Source organism: Ptychodera flava, chromosome 1 (assembly GCF_041260155.1).
Source record: "Ptychodera flava strain L36383 chromosome 1, AS_Pfla_20210202, whole genome shotgun sequence".
NCBI lineage: Eukaryota > Metazoa > Hemichordata > Enteropneusta > Ptychoderidae > Ptychodera > Ptychodera flava.
This window is the reverse complement of record NC_091928.1, coordinates 22,184,373-22,208,893: the sequence shown is the minus strand read 5'-3', so window position 1 is coordinate 22,208,893 and position 24,521 is coordinate 22,184,373. Positions and strand designations below refer to the sequence as shown.

General features: G+C 36.5%; 2 protein-coding genes across 4 annotated transcripts in view; one reads left to right on the top strand and one right to left on the bottom strand.

The window, feature by feature from the left end:
- LOC139133042 (TNF receptor-associated factor 6-like) overlaps positions 1 to 13,266 on the top strand; it is a 44,924-nt gene extending 31,658 nt beyond the window's left edge. For both annotated transcript variants that reach the window (XM_070699442.1, XM_070699451.1), the window contains exon 8: positions 1,486 to 13,266. In XM_070699442.1, coding sequence (XP_070555543.1) covers positions 1,486 to 2,475 — 990 coding nt within the window. In that variant the 3' untranslated portion in view covers positions 2,476 to 13,266. The remainder of the gene's footprint in view (positions 1 to 1,485) is intronic.
- LOC139133082 (thymidylate synthase-like) overlaps positions 1 to 24,521 on the bottom strand; it is a 396,310-nt gene that overhangs the window by 110,475 nt on the left and 261,314 nt on the right. The gene's annotated exons all lie outside the window — the stretch shown is intronic.

Sequence of the window (24,521 nt, the reverse complement as noted above, 5' to 3'; positions counted from 1 at the left end):
AGGGAGTTAGCGGACTGGTGAACAATATACTGACCGGTTTCTAAGGTTACCCGGTCCAGTGAAGCCCATTCGATGTTTTCGACGTCAAAGTAGACGCTAATAACGCTAGATGTAAAATATCCATGCGCGCACTTCAATTTTGATTTCGTATTATCTGTTTGATGACTATCGATAATTGCAAAATTGTTTGAAAATGCCCTGCATGTAACTAAATGTCATATAGCATTGACTGTGAAGAGGCATATAATAAAAATATTATTGCCTGAATACATGGGTTTATGAGCCCTCTCAGCAGGAGACAATTTGCCCTCCTGGCGTCGGGCAAATTGTCACCTGCTCTCGGGCACATAAACCTATGTATTCAGGCAATAATATCATACTCCCTGCCAGGTACACGCTTCCTCCTTTATTCGCCTATCAAAACTGATTCAGATTCATTTGCAGAAAACCTTATTATATTGTTGAGAGATTTACATATTTTCCTTTTATGTCGGGAGAATGGTAGTAGTAAAGAATTTATTTACCTGTTGGCTACACTAAGGTACTCCTGGAAAAGCGTTTTAGATCAAAATCTGGATATATTCTTCTGGTATTGCTACTGGCTCACCAGTCACTATACAAACATGTCTGTGACCCCCAGAAATAAAACACCCCTTGCAGGATGATCTATTGATATGCAAATGAGAAGGAAGTTCATTTCAGTGACTGGTACTGAATCTCCACGTCTGCCCTCGGCTCAAAAAGGAGACGGATCTTAAGCAGACTCAACACAATTTATGATACACAAGTGCACTTCCTTGTTGATGTGGCATGTTGAAATGAGGATACTGTTTGCAGAGTGGTTCATGAGTACAGGAAAATACTCAGTGCAAAGACCATATTGCCCTATTTTTTTTTGAAATCACCTTTTACTGCTTAACAACCAAATATTTTCATTTCCATGATCAGTGAGTGAGGCATTTTATCAGGGTATAATAAAGTTGACCTTTCTTGCCTTTTTGAAAGTTTATTGAGGTACATCTTTATACACTACAGCAAGTTTTCACGGTGTCAAAATAATGTTGGTTACAATACTGTGTCTACTTTGTGTTCACTGTGTTCATTATCAAAGGTAGGGATTCGCTGAAGTGTGTAATCCTGTATACTGTTCCTTTACAATTTTTCAGCCTTTTATGGGAATCCAGCCAACATAAAAAAAAATGACTGTGAAAGTGGCAAGTTTTGACATTTGCCATTCACTTTGATACATGGACACAAAATGAAACATTAACCTGCTCACCCCCGATTCTCTGTAAACAGGTCCACAATCACCATTGATAACAATGGGTTTGGACCAAACCATGGCGGTGAAAGGGTTAATAGAATGTCCTTGATGTTATTTTATACTTTTCATGATTTGGTTTCTTAAATGAATTCAACCAGGCGCGTTACAAGTTCAAAAGTTAAGTAAGTTACTCGTTGACCTTGTCTACTCTGTGTTTGCAGATGAAAAGAAAAGATTTAGTTGATCACCAGCAAGCTTGTATGGAGGAACATTTGAAACTGGTCACGAAGACCGTAGGAGATTTGAAAATACAGATTGCAGGAAGTGGAAACGACAGAATTGATTCTGGACCACCTCACTCTTGGCACCACTCAACAATGCAACAGCAAATGGGATCTTCTAAGAAACAGTTGCTACGCCGACCGATAAAGTCCTATTGGATGCCAAGTGACCCCAGCTACGAAGGTCACGAAATGTCGGGGGCGTACGGGATAGATTCGCCTCGTAGTGACAGTATTGGATCTGGAGAGTATCATTTCTATCACTCGGGGCACACGGGGCCATCGTCCTATCCGCAGGAAAACCGGGATTTGTCGCTGCTGCGGGAGAAACTACGACATTACGAGGAACACCGGGTGATTCAGGAGCAGAAAATTCTGGAGCTCCAAACCAAGGTTCAGACCCAGGGGCAAGAAATTCACAGCTTGAACACCAAAATTCAGCGACTTGAAACCATGATGAGCAATGGGGTGTTCTATTGGAAAATTGACAGATATTCTGATATACAGCGTAAGGCGAGCACTGGCGAAACTAACGTCATGCATAGCCCGCCATTTTATACTGGCTACTATGGATATAAAATGTGCTTAAGAATTAATCTGAACGGCACGCCATCAGCCCATGGCTTGTATGTTTCATTATTTGTTCATTTCATGCAAGGCGAGTGGGATGACATGTTACAGTGGCCCTTCTCGGGCAAAATTACTCTTTCGATACTGGACCAGAGCGACAACATGGAGGCCAAACAGCACCTGAGTGAAACGTTGATTGCCAAGCCGTCGCTGGCAGCTTTCCACAGGCCGGTGTCCAATCGCAATCACAAAGGTTTCGGCTACATGGAGTTTGCACCCCTAACCCAACTAGAAAGCCGAGTGGACCAGTACATTAGGAACAACAGTATCGTTATCAAGGCAACTGTTGATCCAAACTGAAATTCAAAGATGAAAAATGGACAAAGAAAAAGATTATGATTTTTGTTATCTATTTTTAGAGATTTCAGCAAACATTTTCTGATATGCCTTGTAGGCATGTCTTTGAATTTCAGAGTATCCATACAGCTGACATCTGGTGAAATAAGAAACTGTTCACATACTATACGGTAGTTACACTAGTCCAAAACATCTCAAGCTGATCGAAAATAATTCAAGTCATTCAAGTATTTATTACCAATCATAGAGCTTTAGGTAACTTTGATGTTACAACAAATACTTGCGGTAAAAGTTCATATTTTCAATTCTTTCCTCATTCTTAACATGGCAATCTTCTTGCAAAATTCCTTCAACATTAATAGTGTGAATATATGTGAATTGACCACATACTTAATTTAGATATGTGGAAAATTAAACACAATATTCTCTTCTGTGGGGCAAAAATCATGGTGTAAATCTGTGCAATTTGTAGCAAATCCCTTATTTGCAGTCTTTGATCTCGATGTAGCTCTCTAATGATAACAGAGGTCATGTCTATGTAAGTTACCATATGAATATGCCTTCATATAGATTTCAAATATGCTTTAATGAAAGTGTCATCTAAGAGGAACGGAAAATGAATGTCTCTGTGATTGAAGGCATGGGTTCTGAAAGTTTTAATATTATGTGTCCTTGGAACAAAATTGTCCTCCAACATGGTAAGCAATGAAGACTTGTAGTGTTGGACGACATTGTTCTCACCTTTGCCAGCTGTGTGGCTCCTCCAAAATACGCAAAGACGAAGAATAATATTTGTACGTGTTTTAGCTGTACATTAGATGATAGGATATAAGAACAAATAAAACAAAAAAAACCAGGCAAATAGACACTACATTATTCTTAAGTTTACAGAAGTGATAATTATGTGGAGATCTTCTTATTAATATTGGTGAAACTGTACTGTTCCCGACACCCAACCTTTAGCATATCTAGTGTATTTCTTATCTCACAGAATAATCCCAAATCAAAACCCTAGATTAACCTACTCCTCGATCTTTGCATAGAGACACCGTCAACTGTTTATTTGTGTCTCTGTCTGGAAATTCTGATAAAACACAAAATGTCCTGACATCAGCACAACGGGCTTGTTCCTGTTTTTTTTTAACCCTGACAAAAATTTTCAGGGACCTTTACACTTCAAACAATTGCTTTGTTAGAAAAAGTTTTAATAGATTTTTTAACGTATTCTTTTTGAGAGCGCTGTAGGTTTATTTTTAGAAAAAGACTCAATTTGAAAGTTTGTGAAAGTCGGGGATGTGAATGATATTGTGGCTTGAAGACTCAGAATTTAGAATTTGTCAACGAAGTCATCGAAACACAGAAAGTATCAAAAACTGTTTTTAGTGTACACAGATGAATGGAACGTTTCTCTCCTTATTGCATTTTTGGCTATGATTACTTTCCAACTTATTCATTTGAAAACTATCAGCTAACCTGGAATACAGACAAACAGAAACAAAACAATGGTGCTGTTAACATCTATTACTATAGGCCATAAAACAAGTACAAATGTGTATACTCGGACACCTTGTCAGGAACTTCTTGTGTCTTTTTAAAAATTTTCCCTAATTATATAATTAACATAGGTTGAAACTTTTTTATGTACTTTAATGTATTAAAATCGCACACGAACATTAATCAAAATTTGTTAATGAGGACCAGACTGCATAGTTAATACCTATAAAGGTTTCTGTTTTCTGAGTGTACACAGAGAATGTACACAATAGAATGTTAAAGAGACAAACTAACATGGCCTAGGTCAAACAAGCACCAACACTAACACATCGGGGTCAATTACATAGCCATTTTTCTTTATGATATAGACATTTTAATGATCAACTTTGAAATTATACAACCAAATACAATGTATTTTGATTGTAGTTTTTACATACAGTGTCCATATCAGATGGAAAACCTGTTGAATTTAACGAGTGAAAAAAAATGTTAGCCCTATGGCAGACACCATGTATGACGTAAAGTCAAAGGAACTTATGTATAGTATGTATAAGTAGTTGTTTAACAATATATTGTTGCTTTTGATTGTCATTAAGTGTATAGAACCAAGCATTTCGAAATTTTTGGACTTTTTGTCAGGTACAATGGATTTACCATTGTGCTGTTTTGTAACGTATGGCCATGGAAGTCGTATATTTATCATAGCACTGCAGCCGACCAATGTCAGGCTGTCTGAGTGTTCGGCCATCTTGGATTATTAGTGCTGCATTCTGGGTAATTCTGCCATCTTTGATTTTCAGGGGTGCATAATGGTAATTGCTGTGTTAAGCATACATGAGCTCTCAGAGAAGTGTGCATCAGGAAGTTAATGGTGCTTTATAAAAAAAATCATGATAAATGCTCAAACGGTGTTGACAATTTAGCATAAAAAATATTTTGCCTTTTTTCATAACATTCAAGAACCATTGTACAAATACAGTATGTGCATTTGAAGTTAGTTGCTCAGACTAAGGTGCTTGCCATAACAAGGTGACCAACACAATCAGAAAGAATGAACTTTTGACATAGATAGATTTTGTAGAAGATAGATTTTGGTAAACTGTTTACTTCTGTAATTAAATACCGGTAAGTAGCGTCAATTCTAAACTTAAAACAGGAGGCAAAATGTGCAGGAAAATTTTTTTGCTTCTGTTAACTATAATTACATTCTTAAAAATCAACTGTACAACTCCTGTATATCATAAATAGATCATTGTGACTCAAAGGTTATGTTGGAGCCATTTGTTGTTAGCCTTGTGATCCATTTTAACTTTATGTTCACTTTGCAAACTGCTTTTCTTTCCCACTTTTAACCTTGACTTTCCACTAAAATCTACTGTCCACTTTTTTCAAAGATTGAAGCAGAAAGGTAACATACTTCAAGCAAACAATTGATGCTTCATTTGATGTCAATTTTTAAGTGTTTTCCTAAGTCACTGCACAAGCATCTCACCTATCTCACTTTTAATGATCCAATCTTTCAAGCAGTTTGTAAAGCTTGGTCTTTCATTGGTTGTCACTGGAATTTGCTATTTGTTTGGTGTCAAAGCTTCATTCGCTTTTGAAAGTTTTGTCAGTTGATCAATCTTTCTTGGAGATGAAGCTGATAAAACAACGTCCACCTTTTTAGCTACTATAGACTATAGTCTATAGAAGCTATTGGGATGGGTATCCGTCCGGCGTCCGTCGTCAGTCTGTATGTATGTATGTATGTATGTCCGTTTGTGAGGCGTCCGTCCACTCAAATATCTTGAGAACCGCAGTACTTACTGATTTGATATTTGTTGTGTAGATGAAAAATATGATTTTGAGAAACTATTTTTTTTTAATTTTTTGATATTGTTGAAAATAGGCAAATTAATGCCAAAAAAGGTGTTTTTGGTAAAAAATCTTCTTCTTCATAACCGCTGGTCAGACAGCTTTGTTATTTGGTATACAGGTCCCTAGGGATAACCTAACTTAGATTTGTTCAAATTGTGATGAAATATGCAAATGTATATTTTAAGGAATTTTTGTGTCATTTTTGGTCAAAGTTTGACTTACATTGTATGTAATTCTTGTACTGTATAAACCCTATCAATTCACCCAGGAAAAAATAATTAATATGATTTTAAATAATTGAATTAATTAGGAAATCATCAAAGCCAAAATAATTTTTGTGTGGAATTATCTTAAAGTTCAACTTTTTTTGACAGTTCATAGTGAATTGAGGATTAAAACATGTAAAGGCAACTTTCCTGAATCCCAACTTTGATATATTCTGAACCACCATTTATGTTATCTAAAAGAAATTGCTCATAATAGTTTGTCATGATAGGGTGGTCAAATAAATAGAGATAGAGAAAGTTCTAATTTCCATTTATGGTTGACTTGGTAAGGATAAAATAAGATTACTTTTTGAGGAAAAAAATAGAGTGGTCAATTAAAAGAGTGGTCAAAGTGATAGGGTTTTTATGGTACAGCTGGGCTGTAAGATTCCTCATGTGCTATTTATAGCAATTATGCAATCTGTGTAAACAGTGCAATGAAAGTGTAACATGATTCCTTATAATGCTTTTGATGACCTTGAACTTCTTAAGTTTCAAACATTTGTCTCTTCAGTGTGCTTTCTCTGAGTACGTACAGCCTCAACTTATTCAACAGAACTTACTTACGATGTTAATTTGAAAGTTAAAATGTGCTTGGTTAATAGGATGAAAATACTGATATTAAAAGATATTCAGCTCAAGATTCTTTATAACCTGACAGATATGCTGTTTTTTATGACGTAAATCTTGATTTAAGCAAGTCTTGTTTACTTTAATTAGAATGTAATTAACTCTCGTTTATTAGCTACTATAGACTAATATAGTATGATGAAATAAGCAAATCTGTATTTTTACGGAATTTTTTCCGTTTTTGGTCAGGCCATCCTGAAATGAGCTATCAACGATATCCACCTTCTTCATCAATACATGTGTCACAAAAGGTTATTCTCTACATAACACAGCAGAGCTCTGTCAACTGTTGAGTCGCTTGTTTTTTCAAAACCGCTGGTCAGACAGCTTTAATATTTGGTTTACATATCCCTAGGATGACCTTAGTGAGATAATTTCATACAGACAGGAAATACTTAATTTGTATCCATGTCTATAGTAGCTTCAGGGACTTTGGCCCTATGTTATAAATGAGAAGATAGAATTTAATTAATGGTTTAATTGGCTTTGCTTTCCCTGAGAGAAATACCATGCACACTCTGTTTCTGCGCGTAGATTATGCTCTATGAGGCAAGTAACATGCGTTTTCAATTCATCTACATTTCTTGTTGCTCATCAAATGTGCCACCTTGACTGGCAGTATAATTTGAACTAAGTTTGTCATTTTGACATTTGTCATGTATGGTGTATGACATGATTTGGCTTGAACTACCGGTACTGTAAACTGGAGCATGCAGCTGAAAGGAAAACAATGGTGTTTTTTGAGTCGCATTTTTGTCATAAAATACCTTGTCAGAATTAACCATGAATTAAGAAATATTCTTTACTGAAATATAGATATATTGTGAATAATCCAGTTCCTTAATAATATCCTGCCCTGACTTCACAGCATTGATAAATACAGGCACTGTGTGGTAGAATCGGTAACCAGCCTGGCCTTACAGAGCCATCAACTCTGCCAGCAGTGTGAGGGCAGTGTTCTTATGATCGACCATTAACTAAGGTGGCAGTTTGAGGGCAGTGTTCTTTTAAGGACGCCTACACACACACAATTTATCTATTGAATAGAGAGAAATGGTTTTTCTTGTGATTGACCATTAACTTTGGTGGCAGTGTGAGGGCAGTGTTCTTGTGATTGATTATTAATTCTGGCAGCAGTGTGAGGGCAGTGTTCTTGTAAGTCATCATTGATTCTGGTAGCAGCGTGAGGGCAGTATTTTTGTAAATGAACATTAACTTTGGCAACTGTGAGGGCAGTTTCTTGTAAGTCACAGTGGTGGCAGTGTGAGGGCAGTGTTCCTTTAACTTATAATCAACTCTGGAAGCAGTGTGAAGGCTGTAACCTCCACAAATGTAATAATCTCCACAAATGTAATATCAACCACAATTGTAATAAAATCAACCACAAATGTAATAAAATAGTCAACCATTAATGTAACAACCCGCAACCACAAATGTAATAAACAAATTAACCATAAATGTAATAAAACTCAACCATAAATGTAATAAACTTGAACTTGCATATGTGATCATTTGTTTATCGATGCCCTGAGTAAATAATAACTTTAATAAGACTAGTGTAATGTTATTGCATACTTTCCTGAAACTAGGTTTCCTTTCCGAAGCACAGAATAGAATACTTTGAGAACGCTATCAGAAAACGGCGAGGTACTGATGAAACCGTTAGATAATGGAAGTGGAACAGCAGTTCTAGTAGACACTGATAATTACATATTATATAAGGAAGCGTCAAAATAACTCGTCAACCAGTGATACCACACAAAGTTTATGACAGATGACTCAGAACAAATAACAGAGAAATATAAAACCTTATAACAGAAACTTACGACACAAAACATGTGCACGAGAACATATATTTCAATCTAGTAAAAAGCAAAACGAACATACCTTGAACACAGTAGAACAAAATTAGACATCCTGGCATCCCCAGTGAAGGAACAAACTTCAAGTGGGACAACATATGAATACAGACAATCTATTGATTATTCCACACAATTTATCCACCGAAGACGAATTTGAGGCGATTGATTAAGAAAGTACGGCAATTTTCGAAAAAACGGCGTTAAAGGACAGTCTTCCCCACTCTGGAGTAGAGACTGCACTTACGTTCAGATTACAGCTGTGTCTAGCCATGGCCAATCAGTTCTGTACACAAAACAGGGAAACATAAAATACACTTTCAAATATGCAAAACACACTAAACGCAAACAATTAAGAAATGAATAATGTGTGGAGTTGCTTTCCTTATTACAAAGATCAATATTTAAGGGCTAATTCCTCAATTGCAACGACAAATAGATTTATTATATTTATGGTTGACAAGTATTACATTTGTGGGTGTTTTTTTTATTATATCTATGGTTACCATTTATTACATTTGTGGTTGGTGTTTTTATTACCTTCTCGTGTCTATTTATAGACAGAGAAGGTATTAGAGTTGAAAACCAATATGCTGCTGTCAAGAACTTCCGTCTGTCAAGACTTCCGTCTGTCAAGATCCGTTGACGTCATGCCATTGTGATGGGTCATATCATAAACTGGTGGGGGTGTTCATGGCTCAGGTTGAGGTGTGGGAGAACGATTTTGAGCTATGACAAAATCAAAAGGGACTTAGCGGCATAGCCACAGTGTTAAGCCTTTCTCCAAGGTTTCTCAGTTGACTACAATCTATTACAGACTATTGAGCTGACGTTAGGGGTACTCACTTTGTGTTTGCTCACTCTGTGTGCGCTAGTGTTTGGTACTGAGTTGCGGGATATCCCTTCATGGCCTCACGTGATCTGGGCCTGTTGCATAATCTGCAGAGATGATCATATGCCTCGAGTCTGAAAACTGTCATTGTGTAAGCCTGTCGGCATTTTCCTTGTATTTTTTCTCATTTAATTTTGCAAAATATCGGCGAGTACCTCAATATTTCAAGATAACCCTTTCTTCCCAATGGTTTCCTGGAGTTTCAGAGTCATATGAACGAAAATGAGTGAAAGTTTTAGACAGGAAAATCGGACGTCGGCCATGTTCAATGTTTACAGTACAATCAGAAGTTTACGTGGAGGAATTAACCAACAAACACAGGAGTGTTCATGATGCCCGCCCTCTAGAGGCAGACCCTCCTATATGAAGTACCACATTTGATGCTTGTGGAAAGCTTGACCACACAATGGAGCATTTAAACTTTTAGAAAATGACAAACTGAATAAGGAGGTATTCAGAAAATGTCAAATACTGAGGAAAAAATGCGCAAATATTCAAAATAAACAGGTTAACTGATTGGTCAGCTATAAAAAACAATGAGAATGTTTATGATCAAAAGTTTTTGAGATGCGCACATTTTAACAAATACAGAAATTATTAACATTATAAATATAAGACCAAACTATTTTTTCAGGGATGGGACAGGTTGGAAATGAGGGGTGAGAGACAAAGGCACTCCTATTGCTGCATGTGGATGCAGCCACACCATTTCATTTACAGCATACTTATTCACTGTGTTGTGTTCAAGTTCCATATTGTACTGACTGTCATACAAGGATAACATAAGCAAATCAAATCAAATTAGAAAAGGATCAATGCTGTTGTGTGGATTTTGCTGAACATGGCTGATATTTCGCCCTATATATTTGGTATCCAGCAAAGGCATATTTTGATGTAAAGTCAAAATTAACACTACATTGCTGACAATATATTTTACCGTTTCTGCATGAATTTTTCTTTTTTAAATTATAGTATATTAGTACTTCAAACAGATTAACGGTTATCGTGATGTCAACCCATAATTTTACATCACAAAGACTGTAATTCTGCCAATTTTTTTTGTTTTTCAGTCATTTTATAAATTTTGCACTGCACAAGATGATTGAACAAATTGCAATGTTTGAATTTGTAAACTCAAAGAATAAAAATCCTTTGGTCACAAATTAAATTATTTTTGAAAAGAAATTTACTCTTAAACACTTTTAGCATATATTCTTTACACGGTCATGTATTTCAAGGAAAATATGCCTATTAAAAACAGTAATTTCTTCACTGTCAATTTTTTCAATACTATGACAATTATCAGCCATGAGGTTATACAAACACAAGACCAGATAAGCGTTTTTCATCATTTCCACAGGACTCTTTGGAAAATCCATTAAAAACAGTTAAAAGTGACTGGAAATGATCACTTGGTATACATTAATTTACAGATGCCAGGTTGTGTATTTCACATGCACTCAGGTCAGTAAGGAAGTGCGTCATTACTATTTTGACTGTTAATTCTTATTTCTGAATTGTTTAACTTTTTTCCACATTGAACTATCTTTAGGCAGTTTATACTGTAGCTTAGAATTTTTTTGATTGATGTATTTAATCATCTTTGGGTTCTTTGGTCCATATCCCACCTCATACCCCTACATCATCAACTATTTACCAACAACTCCATGCCAACAACCAATTACCTGACCTGGCCACACATTAGAGAAGGTACAGCGTCATTGACGGTATTTTTACATTTATGGTTGATTTTTGTTACATTATGGGTGATATTACATTTATGGGTGCATTTTATTACAATTGTGGTTGATATTACATTTGTGGAGATTATTACATTTGTGGAGGTTACAAAGGCAGTATTCTTGTAATTGGCTATTTGTCATCTGGACCAGAATGATTACTTTTATTATAAGGAAAAGCTTTGTCTGGACAGGTCTTTGCCACATGACACACATCCCCTACCTGTTCGGGGTAGTCATCATTCATTGCTATTTTGTTCATAGCTGCTAATTTACCTAAAATGCACACATTATCAGTCATACCAACACTGATAACAGTGTGGCCCAGTTACCATGGTATTTGGCAGCAAGTTTATTATGAAATGGCTTATGTCCATTTGTCTAAGAAATGTGATGCAACTTGATGGAGTTGTAAAACGGGTGTGATTCGCAAAATAGGATATGAACTTTATTGTGTTTGAGTACTGTGTTTCCCATTGATGTGGTCCAATTGGATAGCAAGGCGTGTATTTTGTGTAATTGACATTATGTTTCCTGTAATTGGTCCAAGCTACGGTCCTAACTTGGATCTTCTTCATGTTGCATATAGGCTCCGTCCATCTGTCCAACTTGAGCCTAAACTGAGATGTACCTAGACTGATTTCATTCAAAACTTACAATGGCCCATGACCATTACTGACTTTGGCAATGCAGGTCAAAATTAGTTTTGCAGTGTGATCCAGTTTGGCTGCCTGACGGTGATGGGTGACTTTACCCAGAGGTATTACTCACACATGCTGTGACCAATTTAAGTTACTTTTGGCAAAAGAGGACAATGTACTTGAATGAGGAGTGCATTTTGACTGAACTTAACACAAGATACCCTATTCATTTTAGGATTGTTCACATCGCTCACAGACAACCTTTGTTTCAATTGTTTAAAGTATAAGAGGTAGCTTAACGGTGTCATTATAACCTGCATTTTGGATAATAATATGCTAAATTCTAATAAGAAGCTTTGATTGTCACGTAAATGCTCTAACAGATCAATTGCATAAATTATGATCATTTGACCTTTCACCTCTTCCAATTAAAGCAGCACAGGATCCTCTGTATTTTGTAGTTTTTGAGTCTTTTTTTCTTACTTCACTTTTCATGGTAGAAACTGCATTAATATTTTTTTAAGGGCAACTCACTTGATTTTACATTTTTCCTTAAATTTTGCCACACCCCTATTGTTTTCTGTGGCAAAGTTGGACTTCTGTAGTCAAAAAACGAGGGGAAATTTTTAAACATGAATTTCACCAAGCAATGAATAGTATGGAACGGACACAGTGTGTACGTTTGCACACCTTTCCTTAGTTGATGTTTAATTTAAAAAAAACGTGTGTGAATATGTATGAAATTATGACAAGCAGACATAAATATGATTAACAGGTTATTACCTAACAGTGTGAAATGTTATTGAAACTAGAAACATTATTAATGGTAGCCCTGATACCTAAAGGCTTAGAAAAGATATTGAAAGATATTTCTTTACTATTGACCTATGTAAACAAGAGATATAAGCAATTTTTGACTTGCTCTGTTGTTATAAATGTAACAAGTTGCTCTCAAAAAAGTTTCTTATTTAAGTTTTGAAAAGAGAGCTTCATATATTGATGGGAGTTTATAGATAAAACATACTACTAAGAATAACTAAGTGTAAAATTTTGTGAGGGCTTTGCTGCAAGAAAATCAGGTTTTTATAGGTAGAAATGTAGCATTGATAATGTTTGATGACTATTAGCATCTAGCATTCATGTGCCTTGGGCACTTGGAGCTATTTTGAGTAAGTACGAGTATATAAGTATTGTTTTCCTGTTTTAACTTTCCTTGCTTTCAAAAATTAAAAAAATCGCAGGGGAAACTCAAATGTTGGGACAAATTGACTAATCCACCGCACAGTACTTTCAAAGGCCAAAATATCCCAAGACACTCCAGAGGGCGTTAATTATGTCATTTGTAATAGGTCCAACCAAATTGATTAAAAACTTTCGTAGGAAAAAGAATAAAAAGGAATGTCAATGTCGCAAGCAATTGAGTCATGTTGGTGGTAACTTTGGTGTGGTTTTATGAGGATGTTTGATGAATTGGAAAAATAATAGAGGGAGATGAGATTGGTTTTTGAAATGTTGTTGTAAAGGGTCAGTAGTTGTAACTTTTGATAATTTTGTAATGTCAACTACAATTTCTCTTTCTACTCCCCAAAGCATGTTGAAATAAACAGTATTCAGCCTGTCATTGTTATTGTTGTTAAGTGAATTCTGGTCCGGACTAGAACTCAAATGTAAACAATAATAGTGCATTTTACATGTGTAGATCCTGTGTTGACAAGCTATATAGTAGGAGTTTCAACATGCTATGGGGAGTAGAACACAAAACTGTCATTGACAACAAAAAATAGTGAAAAAAATCATCTAAATTTAAAGCTTCTGGCTTTGTAATATGTCTTTTTTGATTTGGAATAATGTACATGACTGTTCTGAATGTAGTAGACATAAAATTACAAAGTGGATTCCATGATACTTGCTTTTCCTGTTAACATGAGAACAAATTTACCATATACTGAAATACAAATATCCCACCTTTATCCAACTGTAACAATCATATGGAAAAATCCCACACAACATTGAGATAGTGTATCTATGAAATGTTATGAAATATATGAAGGTCTCTTATTATTCCAGATAGAGTACACCCCTTCATTCAAAGTTCAGTCTAAATGAGCAACTGTGGTTCTGATTGTTTTTGTGTGAATTTCAATAAGCGGTTTCTATAGGGATGTTTTCATGAGAAATCAGCCTGAAACAGTAAAATTATAAGTTTAATAGATTACATCAAGCATGTTTGCTGTCTTTGACATGTGGATGGCTTTCTGATACATCCGCCTCAGTCACTGATTTCTTCAGTGGGCGTTTTTATCAGAATCAATCTAACAGAGCAAAGATTTTTAAGAAACCTCAAATCATTAACCATAGACATCCAGGCTGTAAAGTGCTGGCCTCATTTTGGCAACATTGAAGAGCGTTAGGCCCATACTGAGCAATTTTACAAATCAAGGTTATCTTAGAGGGTTCTTTTTTGAATATTAATAGGAAGACTCCTTAAGTAAACCTGAATGTTTTCACAAGTCAGATTGGGCCTAATGTTCTTCAGGTGTGCCATTAATCTAAGTAAAACTTTTGCCGAACATAAGATTTTCCATAGTTTTGATTTAATCAATAGTTACTGCATAAGTTAAAGATTAAAAGAAACTTCAAAAGACTTGTCAATGATTTGTTTGATTGATAAAATAAAAGTGAAATATCTTCCATGTAAATAAGTCTCAAGATGCAAATTCTTTTAGCTCCCCTGCAGAAATATTCTGATGATTTGCATTCGTAAGTAGCTATTAAACTCGACAGCCAATATATCAGAAAAATCTCGTACGGAGGCAGTTACAGTCACTGAGTGTCATTAATTTTTATGAATTGCCGCCACAGTGCAGCCGCAAAACAGTAGATAATTGTTCTGATTGGGGGCGTCACTTCCATACAATAGAACCAATGACATAGTGGACCTCCTACACTCTCTGTACTCACACCAGGATATTGGCGGAGTTCCATGATTTCGTTGAGGAACCACAGTCTAGAATTTTTCCAATTTATGTGGGTTAAGCAACTTCTCCCCGCCTCGAAAAAAATAATAAAAACACCTATCCTCGTGCCCTGGTTATTGAATACAGGAAAGGCCGAAAAAAATCACACCATTGTGACAGACTGTAAAGTTTATTTTATGAGATATCAGCGACAGTGATTAAATCTGATTGGTTGTCTAAATTTGAAGAGATGATTTTTGTTGGTGTTCATTCTATACAATTACAGTGCAGTCTATTCTACTGCAAATCACAGATCGGATACAACCCGATGTATCACCATTGCGTCATAGTTGAAGTTCTTACCTGTGCAAATTAACCAGACTGTGTCTAGATTTTGCAGAGTTCCAAATAAACCCGAGAGATTTCATTACGTGTGGACCTCCTATTTACACAATTGAACTTAAGCCACATTAACTGTAACTCTTGAATTTTTTAACATCAAAATATCTTCCTACTCTCTCCCGGTTTTCTGAATTCTACCCTCTGAAGGGATATGGGCTTTTACTGCATTAGGAAACCATTCCTTTGTGAAACATTTTGACAAGTAAATTCAAATTTTAACGGTCATTTTGATTTCCCGCCATTTTCAAAAATCGGTAATATTACAAACGAAACAGAACATACAATGTCACAGTTGAAAACATTCACCCCTATGCATTACATTGGACTACTCTGTGCAGTTTATGTGAAGATTTCAGTGCAGATATGTACAGTATCAATGGTTTTTGCTTTTCCGCATGTGTCTGCAATTTAATGTTTGGGCAAACATTTAATCACAGTGTAATCTTTATCTTGTTCAACATTGCATATATAGTCCCAGTCAAACTTTGGGCATTATTAGACCTGAGGATGATCAATGAAATGCAGAGGTCCAGTCAAAATCAGTACTTTCAGTGTTGATACAGAGCCTAATTCAAGGAAATTCACTGAATATGCAAATGAGCTAATAATCAGTAAGTTAAATACTTACGGAACTTTCAGCATGACTAAACCTAAGTATGACCAATGAATGTCAATGGCTCAATTAAAATTGATTCATTAAAGCCCAACTAGCTGTATCTTTCAGCATTATTTTTATAATTTTACTTTCAAGCTAAAATAAGTTTGTGAGAATGCACTAATTTAGGTGTGTGTATACACTTATTCTTAAAGGCGGAGCCTCCCTTTAAAAGGACGCCAAGGTATGGCGGCGTTCATTGTGTAAGTGGACACCAAACAGGCAACACGCGGGCACACGCTCCAGAAAATGCAACTTTTTAGTTTTCCCCGGCCGCAAAAACGCAGACAGACTGCCAAGCGGTCAGCGCGAAGTTGATGCCGATCGAACTCTGTGGTTATATTCAAAGTCTAACGCGATTGGAAGACAATTTTTTTTAGGAAATTCGAGCGTTTGTGGTGGGGAATCAATGACGTTGGCGATTTGAACAGACAGTCAATCAAAAGCTTGCATAAATTTTGTTTGCAGGATTAGCAAAATGTGACAGTTTGTGTAATCAGTGTTATAGAAATCAAACATCGTACTGGCCAAGTGTTTGACTGGGAGGAGAACTCCACTAATGCGAGAACCTGGGATTGAAAAGTGCGGCTTTAAGTACCTGCTGGGACTGTACCGGTATATGCAATTTTGAACAAGATAAAATATTACAATATGATTAAATGTTTGCCCAAACATTAAATTGCAGCCCCATGCGGAAAAGCAAAAACTGTTGATACTTACATAATGTAATGCATAAGGGGAATGTTTTCAACTGTGACATTGTATGTTCTCTTTCTGTTGTAATATTACAATGGCGGGAAATCAAAATGACTGTTAAAATTTGAATTTACTCGTCAAATGTTTCACAAAGGAATGGTTTCCCAATGCAATAAAAGTATCCCGTCAAAGAGAACCGAGAGAGAATAGGAAGATATTTTGAGGTCAACGAATGTCAAGAGTTACAGCTAGTGGGACTTTATTTAAGTATCGATATACGGCCTAATTGCAAATATTCATTGAATATATAAATTAGTATATAATCAGCATCTCACACTCATTAAACGTTTGCCACATCTAGATCTTAGTATGACCAACATATCCCAGAGACTTGATAAAATTCAGTGCATTGAATTTCAAGGACAAAATGTAAAGAAATTGGTTAAATATGAGCTTGAAATATGTAAGCCACTCCCACCAAACTTTGATCATAGTTTTACCCTACAAAAGTATGAGTGCTTGAAAAGTAATAATATGCTTCAAACTACAACGTATATTGGGAACTACCATCTGATTTGGTCGTCGTTGAATAGACTACATCTTACTTTGTCACATTTCGAAAACCATTTTATCTCCTCTTAAATAACGAGTGCAAGGCTATACATTCTGTAACCATATAAATTCTGTGACTTTTCTCGTTTTGCGCCGTTTTGCGTGACAAGAATCTCCCCATCTTGATTTCTTTTAAAGCTTGCTCTCAGAGGGGTCTGTAAACTTCTTTTTGAGGTCCACATAGATCTTCATTCTTGTCAATGCATAGTCCTGAAAAGAAAAATGACAGCCTAAATATATTAACCTTTAAATTGGTTACATCTCAAACCGTCCTATCCAGCATGTGACTTATCTACTCAAGATATGTAAATTAAGGTAGTAATATGACGAAATAGACGTGCGTTAACAAAGTAACATGTACATACAGATACAGACGATCATTGCCAAATGAAGAAAACCTTGTGGAAATTGCAAATGCTTTTGAGCGACCGACTCACCAGAAATCCGAATTTGTGTTGAGACTTCGTCTGTTGGACAATCGACCATAGAACCCAGAAGAAGTGACAAGGTAGAGTCAGTCTGTAAGAACAATAGAAGACATGTAGATTTTGAACTTGACGTTTTACGCAAGCGTACCGTACCTGGCTAAAAATTTAATTGTTCGGTTTGTCGAAGTACACAACTCTCAGCAACACGATTGGAACTAATTTGGGATAATTTGATGGTGAAGTAATGTCGATCTAATCTACAAATGTTATCTCATCTGCTTTTCTTTTTATATTACACACTTGTTTTTTATGAGTAATTTTGCGATATTGCAACATTCAGCTATATGGCACCTAACACTTTTGAGAAATTTGCAAAATATGAAAATCCAAATTAGTTCCAATCGTGTTCAGCGCTAATTTTTTCCATTATGCGCATATGTAGAGGATACTGATTGAAGGACAGGTCACATGACAAGTTGTATTACATTTATCCGATGCCAAGAGGACGAACGTTTGTATTTTTATTGCAAACATGCCCCTTTTCAGCTGCAATAACAAGTCCATTGTAGGTCATAAGACTAACATGAAAATATCCATGACTTTGACAACAGTATTTTAAGTATTTTGAGTTGACGCAGGGGTAACATTTTCTTCTTCTTCCTACTGCTTGTTGAATTACTAGGTCTAATCTTTGCCTGCACTATGCTTTGAGTGCAAAGTGCAATGGTGTTGAAAAATGGATTCTAATCCGGGCTATAACTCAACTGCCGACAATATTTCACATTACACATACAGGCTGTGTTGACGAGTTGGTCACTGAGAAAACAGAAGACGATTAAAGTGAGATTTAGCGGCTCATGTTTTAAAACATCATAATATCCTAACCACCAGAAGAGTGCACTCAGTGTTGATATATTCGCCTAATTTCAAAAAGGCGCTAAAAAATGCAAATTGCAAATGAACTTTTTTGTAAGTATGTAATGCCCATCACATTTTAGCACACATAGAATTGATGAACCACAGATGTCCAGTCAAATTCAGTTACCGTCACTAGTACAGAAATTTGCGAGAAATGGACACTTTCTCGTTTTTTTGCGAGAAGTAGGCGAGAATACATACTTTCTCGAAATAACTTAGCGAGAATTTAATTTTCTCGCAATCAGCTGGCGAGAACTGTGTTTTCTCACTCAGCATCTGCGAGAAACTGAATTCTCGCAATCAATCAGCGAGAAATTTGTTTTCTCGCTCTGCATCTGCGAGAAATTGTATTCTTCTGTGTAAGCATTTCACAAAAATTTCACAATTTCTCGCAGATGCAGAGCGAGAAAACATAGTTCTCGCTGACTGATTGCGAGAATTCAATTTCTCGCAGATTCATGCGAGAAAGCACAGTTCTCGCAGCTTGATCGCGAGAAAGTATGTATTCTCGCTTACTTCTCGCATTACAGAGAGAATATGTCCATTTCTCGCAAATTTCTGTACTAGTGCGTACATGGCCTAATTGCAGAAATCAATTGGATCGAACCAAATATAATAAGTCAATCTCATGAAATTTGATGTGTGACTAAATCTAAGTATTGTTTATGTACATCTGTTCAGTTTTGATTTATGGCCTTATTACAGAAATTCATTAAATATGTAAATTACGTAATGTCAAGATCATCAAGATTGTGGCACACCTTTAAGTCGGCACGAAGGTGTACATGTATCTTAGAAGTCCGATCACATTCAGTGCATACAGATCTTGCAAATTTATTATATAGGCGAATGAGCTCGTAATCATTATGTCCTGCTCATCAGACGTTTGGCTGAAGTAAACCTACGTAATATGAACAACGTTCCGAAAACGCTATCAAATTCAATGAATTTAGCTTTTATATATGGCCAATTTACAGAAATTCATGAAATTTTCAGATGAGCTAATAATCATGCGACACACTAATAAAAGTTTCAGCATAACGAAATCCAAGTATTGAATTTTGCATGGCTATGCCCTTTAGTAGATGCGACGATTCTAAATCTTTAATTCAGAAACTGAAAACTCCACTTTCCACAAGATAACCTTTTTTGGTTTTCACAAAAGTGAAGACTTCATTTACTCAACACGCTTCAAAATGAGCGTTAAAAACAGCAGATCAATGAAAATATTGTAGAAAAATGAGATTCCGAATATCTGTCCAAGAAGTGTATTTTACCGCTAGGATAAAAAGATGTCACAAAATTAACAAGGAACTCAAAAAGTAGTAATTTTTGTACCTCTCAACTTCAGTCAATAGATCAAATTCCGTTTTCTTTTCCCCATCCACTGTCGCCCCTTCGTACTCATTATAACAATCCAGGTATTCCCGGATGAACTTCAGTCGCTGTTCCTTCGTAGGATAATCGTCGGGGCTGTACTTGAAGCATGGTAATTCTTTGAACTGTAGTCAAATGTCCATTCGCAGAAGAAGTTGGCGATGTCATAACCTCTGCACAAAGAGAAACGGACAATGTTACTATCTTGACACAGTCACCTAAGGAGTAAAGCAAGTTATCTAAGAGTCTGTATATTCCATATATAGTCTAGGAGATTTTTCACTTGAAGTTGCAGTCATTAATATAAATCTCTCCCTTCTCATAAACGATTTGTTCACTGTAATCAATGTTTGTCTAAATTGTATAGTGGCCATTTCACTCTCTGTAACTCGGTCTCAACATGCAGGTTGGTAGGTGACAGCAAAGAAAGTTTTGGAGGGATTTCCTGCTTTCAAACAGTGCCATCAAGCTGCAGAAACTGTCTGTTAACTTTTCCTTATCTGTGAAACACACCTGTAATTATAGCTGGCATATTCAAAGTCTATGAATACGATGGGTTTGTCTCCTGTGTTTTGTCCTGTGTGTTCTATCGACAAAACATTCCCTGCCAAGAATAAAAAGACACCGTTGTACCGTCAACAGGTAACCTAATGAAGCATTTGTCAATGAAATTACAGCTGGTTCAAAGATAAATGATCTTAAAAGTAAATAATGCTTCATTCATTTGATAGAAAGTGTATGTATGAATGTATGTATGTATGTATGTATGTATGTATGTATGTATGTATGTATGTATGTATGTATGTATGTATGTATGTATGTATGTATGTATGTATGTATGTATGTATGTAGGCATGCGTGCAGGTATGTATGTATGTATGTATGTATGTATGTATGTATGTATGTATGTATGCATGCATGCATGCATGCATGCATGTATGTATGTATGTATGTATGTATGTATGTATGTATGTATGTATGTATGTATGTATGCAAGTGTATGTATTTATTTAGATATACATTGGTGGTTGGCTAGCTTGAAGTGTGGATGATGACTTGATTGATGGATAGATTTATGATTGATGGCGTGATGGATGGACTGATGGGTGGATTGACGAATTGAGGTATGGAAGGATGAACGGATGGATGGATAAATGAATAGATGGATGGTTGAAAGGATGGATTGATGGTTTGAAGGATGCTGGGTTGATCAGCGGGTGGATAGTTAGATGGATGGATGGGTTGTAGCATGGATGGATGAATGGATTGATGGACGGATTGATGAATGAGTAGACGGGTTCATTCTATTGACGGAGATCTATTGTAGAATCTATTTATACAAATAGATTAGTATGTTGATATATGGAACAAATTTGGAGAAAACGTTCGTTATCATACCTTCGTTCAAGTCATTGTGGCTGAACACCGATTGTGACGAAATGTGTCCGAGCAATTCTCTGCAATTGGAACAATATTAGGGCAAACAAAGATTTGTTCTGGTCCTTGACATTCAGCAAAAGTGATGCAATAATGCGATTTTATTTCCTATTTTATTCCTAACAATACTACTTTGGCACTTTTGACCCAATAGTTATAGTCGTTTATCACTGGCTGCATAATACTTCCGATTTCTTTTTAGCATATTTGGACATGCAAACAGGGATATCAAGGATAGCTGTACTGATGAGTATATAACCAAAACAAGGCATGACGCGCAGGTCCTGAAATGACGCGCGCGCCGACAGAAACAAATCCTTTTTGTTTTGCCTTACATTATGTTCGTCTGCTTAGTACGGTGGCCCCTACACGCCATGGAACTCTATTACTATGAATTAAACTCTAATTTTTCTTGACAATATCTTTAATATTTGTAAGAGATTTTATTTCTCCACTGCAAACTTTTAATTTTGTACGGCCAACTTTATCTTAACATTATCTTAACTTTAACTTCTCGAAAGTAGTTTTAATTTAACCATGAACAAAATATGTTTCTCAAAACTATTTTTTATTTTGTAAAACAAAAGTAAAAATTTTCAAGATAACAAACTCCCCTACACATCATGGAAATTTATTCCTTTCGAACATAAACTCATATTTCTTGACCATATATTTAATATTTGTAAGATTTTATTTCTCCACAGCAAACTTTTATTTCTGAATGGGGAAACTGTATTTTTGGGGTAAACTGTTTTTAAAACTTTTAACAAAAAAAACTTTAACTTTTAAAAAATAGCTTTAACTTTGAACAAAATATTGTTTCTCAAAAGCGTTTTTTATTTGAAAAGAAGTAAAAATTGTTCACAGCAAGAGTTGGAGATTTTTGCTAAGCGCGAACTGAGTTACTTAAATGACATAACCTTATGTCTTTAGAGCAGAAAACTTAAATTCTTAAAGAAAAGTTTTATTTTTCCAAGAGTAAAATTAATTTCTTTATGGAAAAAGATTTTCTCAGAGCAGCAAATTGAAATATAGTGAATAAAACTTTTTTCTCAATGGCGAGAAATTATTTTCTGAAGACAACAAAACTAATTCCTTCAAGATACATTTTCTACATATGAGTGTGGTTTAAGAATTTGGTAAAACTGAACTGAGAAAGAACGAAAAAGGAAGGATGAAAAAGTCAAACTTACTTTTCTTCAGAGCGAAATTTATTTCTGAGAGGAGAAATATTTCATGTGAGGGCGCAATTACCTATAATGCATAGCAAACTCTTTCTAGCGAGAGTAAACATATTTTGGGGAAGAGTAAAACATTTTCCGACGAGCAAAACTTTATTTTAACGGCGGCGGAAGTTAAAGTATCCCACCATGCAACACCCAAGTTTGATGACCCAGAGTCTCCGAGACAACCATGACTGACTTCATCGGCGATACAGGCACGATAGCCCGGCCCTAGCTGCAGTACAGTACCTCGAGGTCTTACCTGGGTATTTGGGTCGGACGGTTTGCCGTACTGTACTGCAGCTAGCCCGGCCCTACCCTGCCTGCGTACGATGCTGTGTGTTGGGGCCGTATAACAACGGGAACACACAGCATTGTACGCAGGGCTATGGGCACAGGCACGCAAACGAGTCAGTTCAACAGTTGCTACTTGTCTGAGTCCCGAAGAACGGTTTTGTGTTTGAGTGATTCGTCCTGACTGCAGACGTTGTGCGACGGGATGGACCGCATTGGGTTCCTTCATTAGCTCTGCATGGGCTGTGTGTTACCGGCGTTATACGCCCTCCCACCACATAACGCCGGTAACACACAGCCCTGCCATGCAGAGCTATTCCTTCATCAGTTGCTGTGTTGTTAATGTTATGTTGTGTGATAGTCATCTTTTCTATAAGCCAGATTCGTAATTATAGAGTCTTCGACTGAAACTGAACCTGGCCCGCCAGATTTGACCACAGTCGAGCGTGGTTCAATACAGTAGTTGTGGGTCCACAGCTGTGGTGTTTTCGGACGGGATATGCCAAATTACGGGCTGGTTGACTTTTGACCCCGCAAACCACACGTGAAAGTCAAAACCAGTCCGCGACTGTGGTCAAATCTGGCGGGCTCGGTTCAGTTTCAGTTTCTATAAATTACGAATCTGGCTTCTCCTCTTAGAAAAGATGAATATCACACACATTGGCTGTGTGTTACCGGTGTTATGTGGTGGGAGACTGTATAACGCCGGTAACACACAGCCCTGCCTAGCCCTGCGTACAGGTCTGTGTGTTCCCGGCGTATAACGCCGGGAACACACAGACCTGTACGCAGGGCTATGCCATGCAGAGCTATGAAAAACCCCAGTGCGGTCCCTTCGCACACTGTCTGCCGTCAGGATGAATCACTCAAACATAAAACCTTTCTTCGGGGACTCAGACAAGTGGCAACTGACCCGCGTGCCTGTAGCCCTGTGTACGATGTTGTGAGTTCCCGGCGTTATACGGCCCCAACACACAGCATCTTACGCAGGCAGGGTAGGGCCGGGCTGGCGTGCCCGTATCGCCGATGAAGTCAGTCATGGTTGTCTCGGAGAGCAGATCGTCCATGTAGCCGACACGAACACGAACTGTCTGATACCGGCTACCAACTTGGAGACTCTGGGTCATCAAACTTGGGTGTTGCATGGTGGATACTTTAACTTCCGCCGCCGTTAAAATAGTTTTGCTCGTCGGAAAAATGTTTTACTCTTCCCAAAATATGTTTACTCTCGCTAGAAAGAGTTTGCTATGCATTATAGGTAATTGCGCCCTCACATGAAATATTTCTCCTCTCAGAAATAAATTTCGCTCTGAAGAAAAGTAAGTTTGACTTTTTCATCCTTCCTTTTTCGTTCTTTCTCAGTTCAGTTTTACCAAATTCTTAAACCACACTCATATGTAGAAAATATATCTTGAAGGAATTAGTTTTGTTGTCTTCAGAAAATAATTCTCGCCATTGAGAAAAAAGTTTTATTCACTATATTTCAATTTGCTGCTCTGAGAAAATCTTTTTTCCATAAAGAAATTAATTTTACTCTTGAAAAATTAAAACTTTTCTTTAAGAATTTAAGTTTTCTGCTCTAAAAACATAAGGTTATGTCATTTAAGTAACTCAGTTCGCGCTCAGCAAAAATCTTCAACTCTTGCTGTGAACAATTTTTACTTCTTTT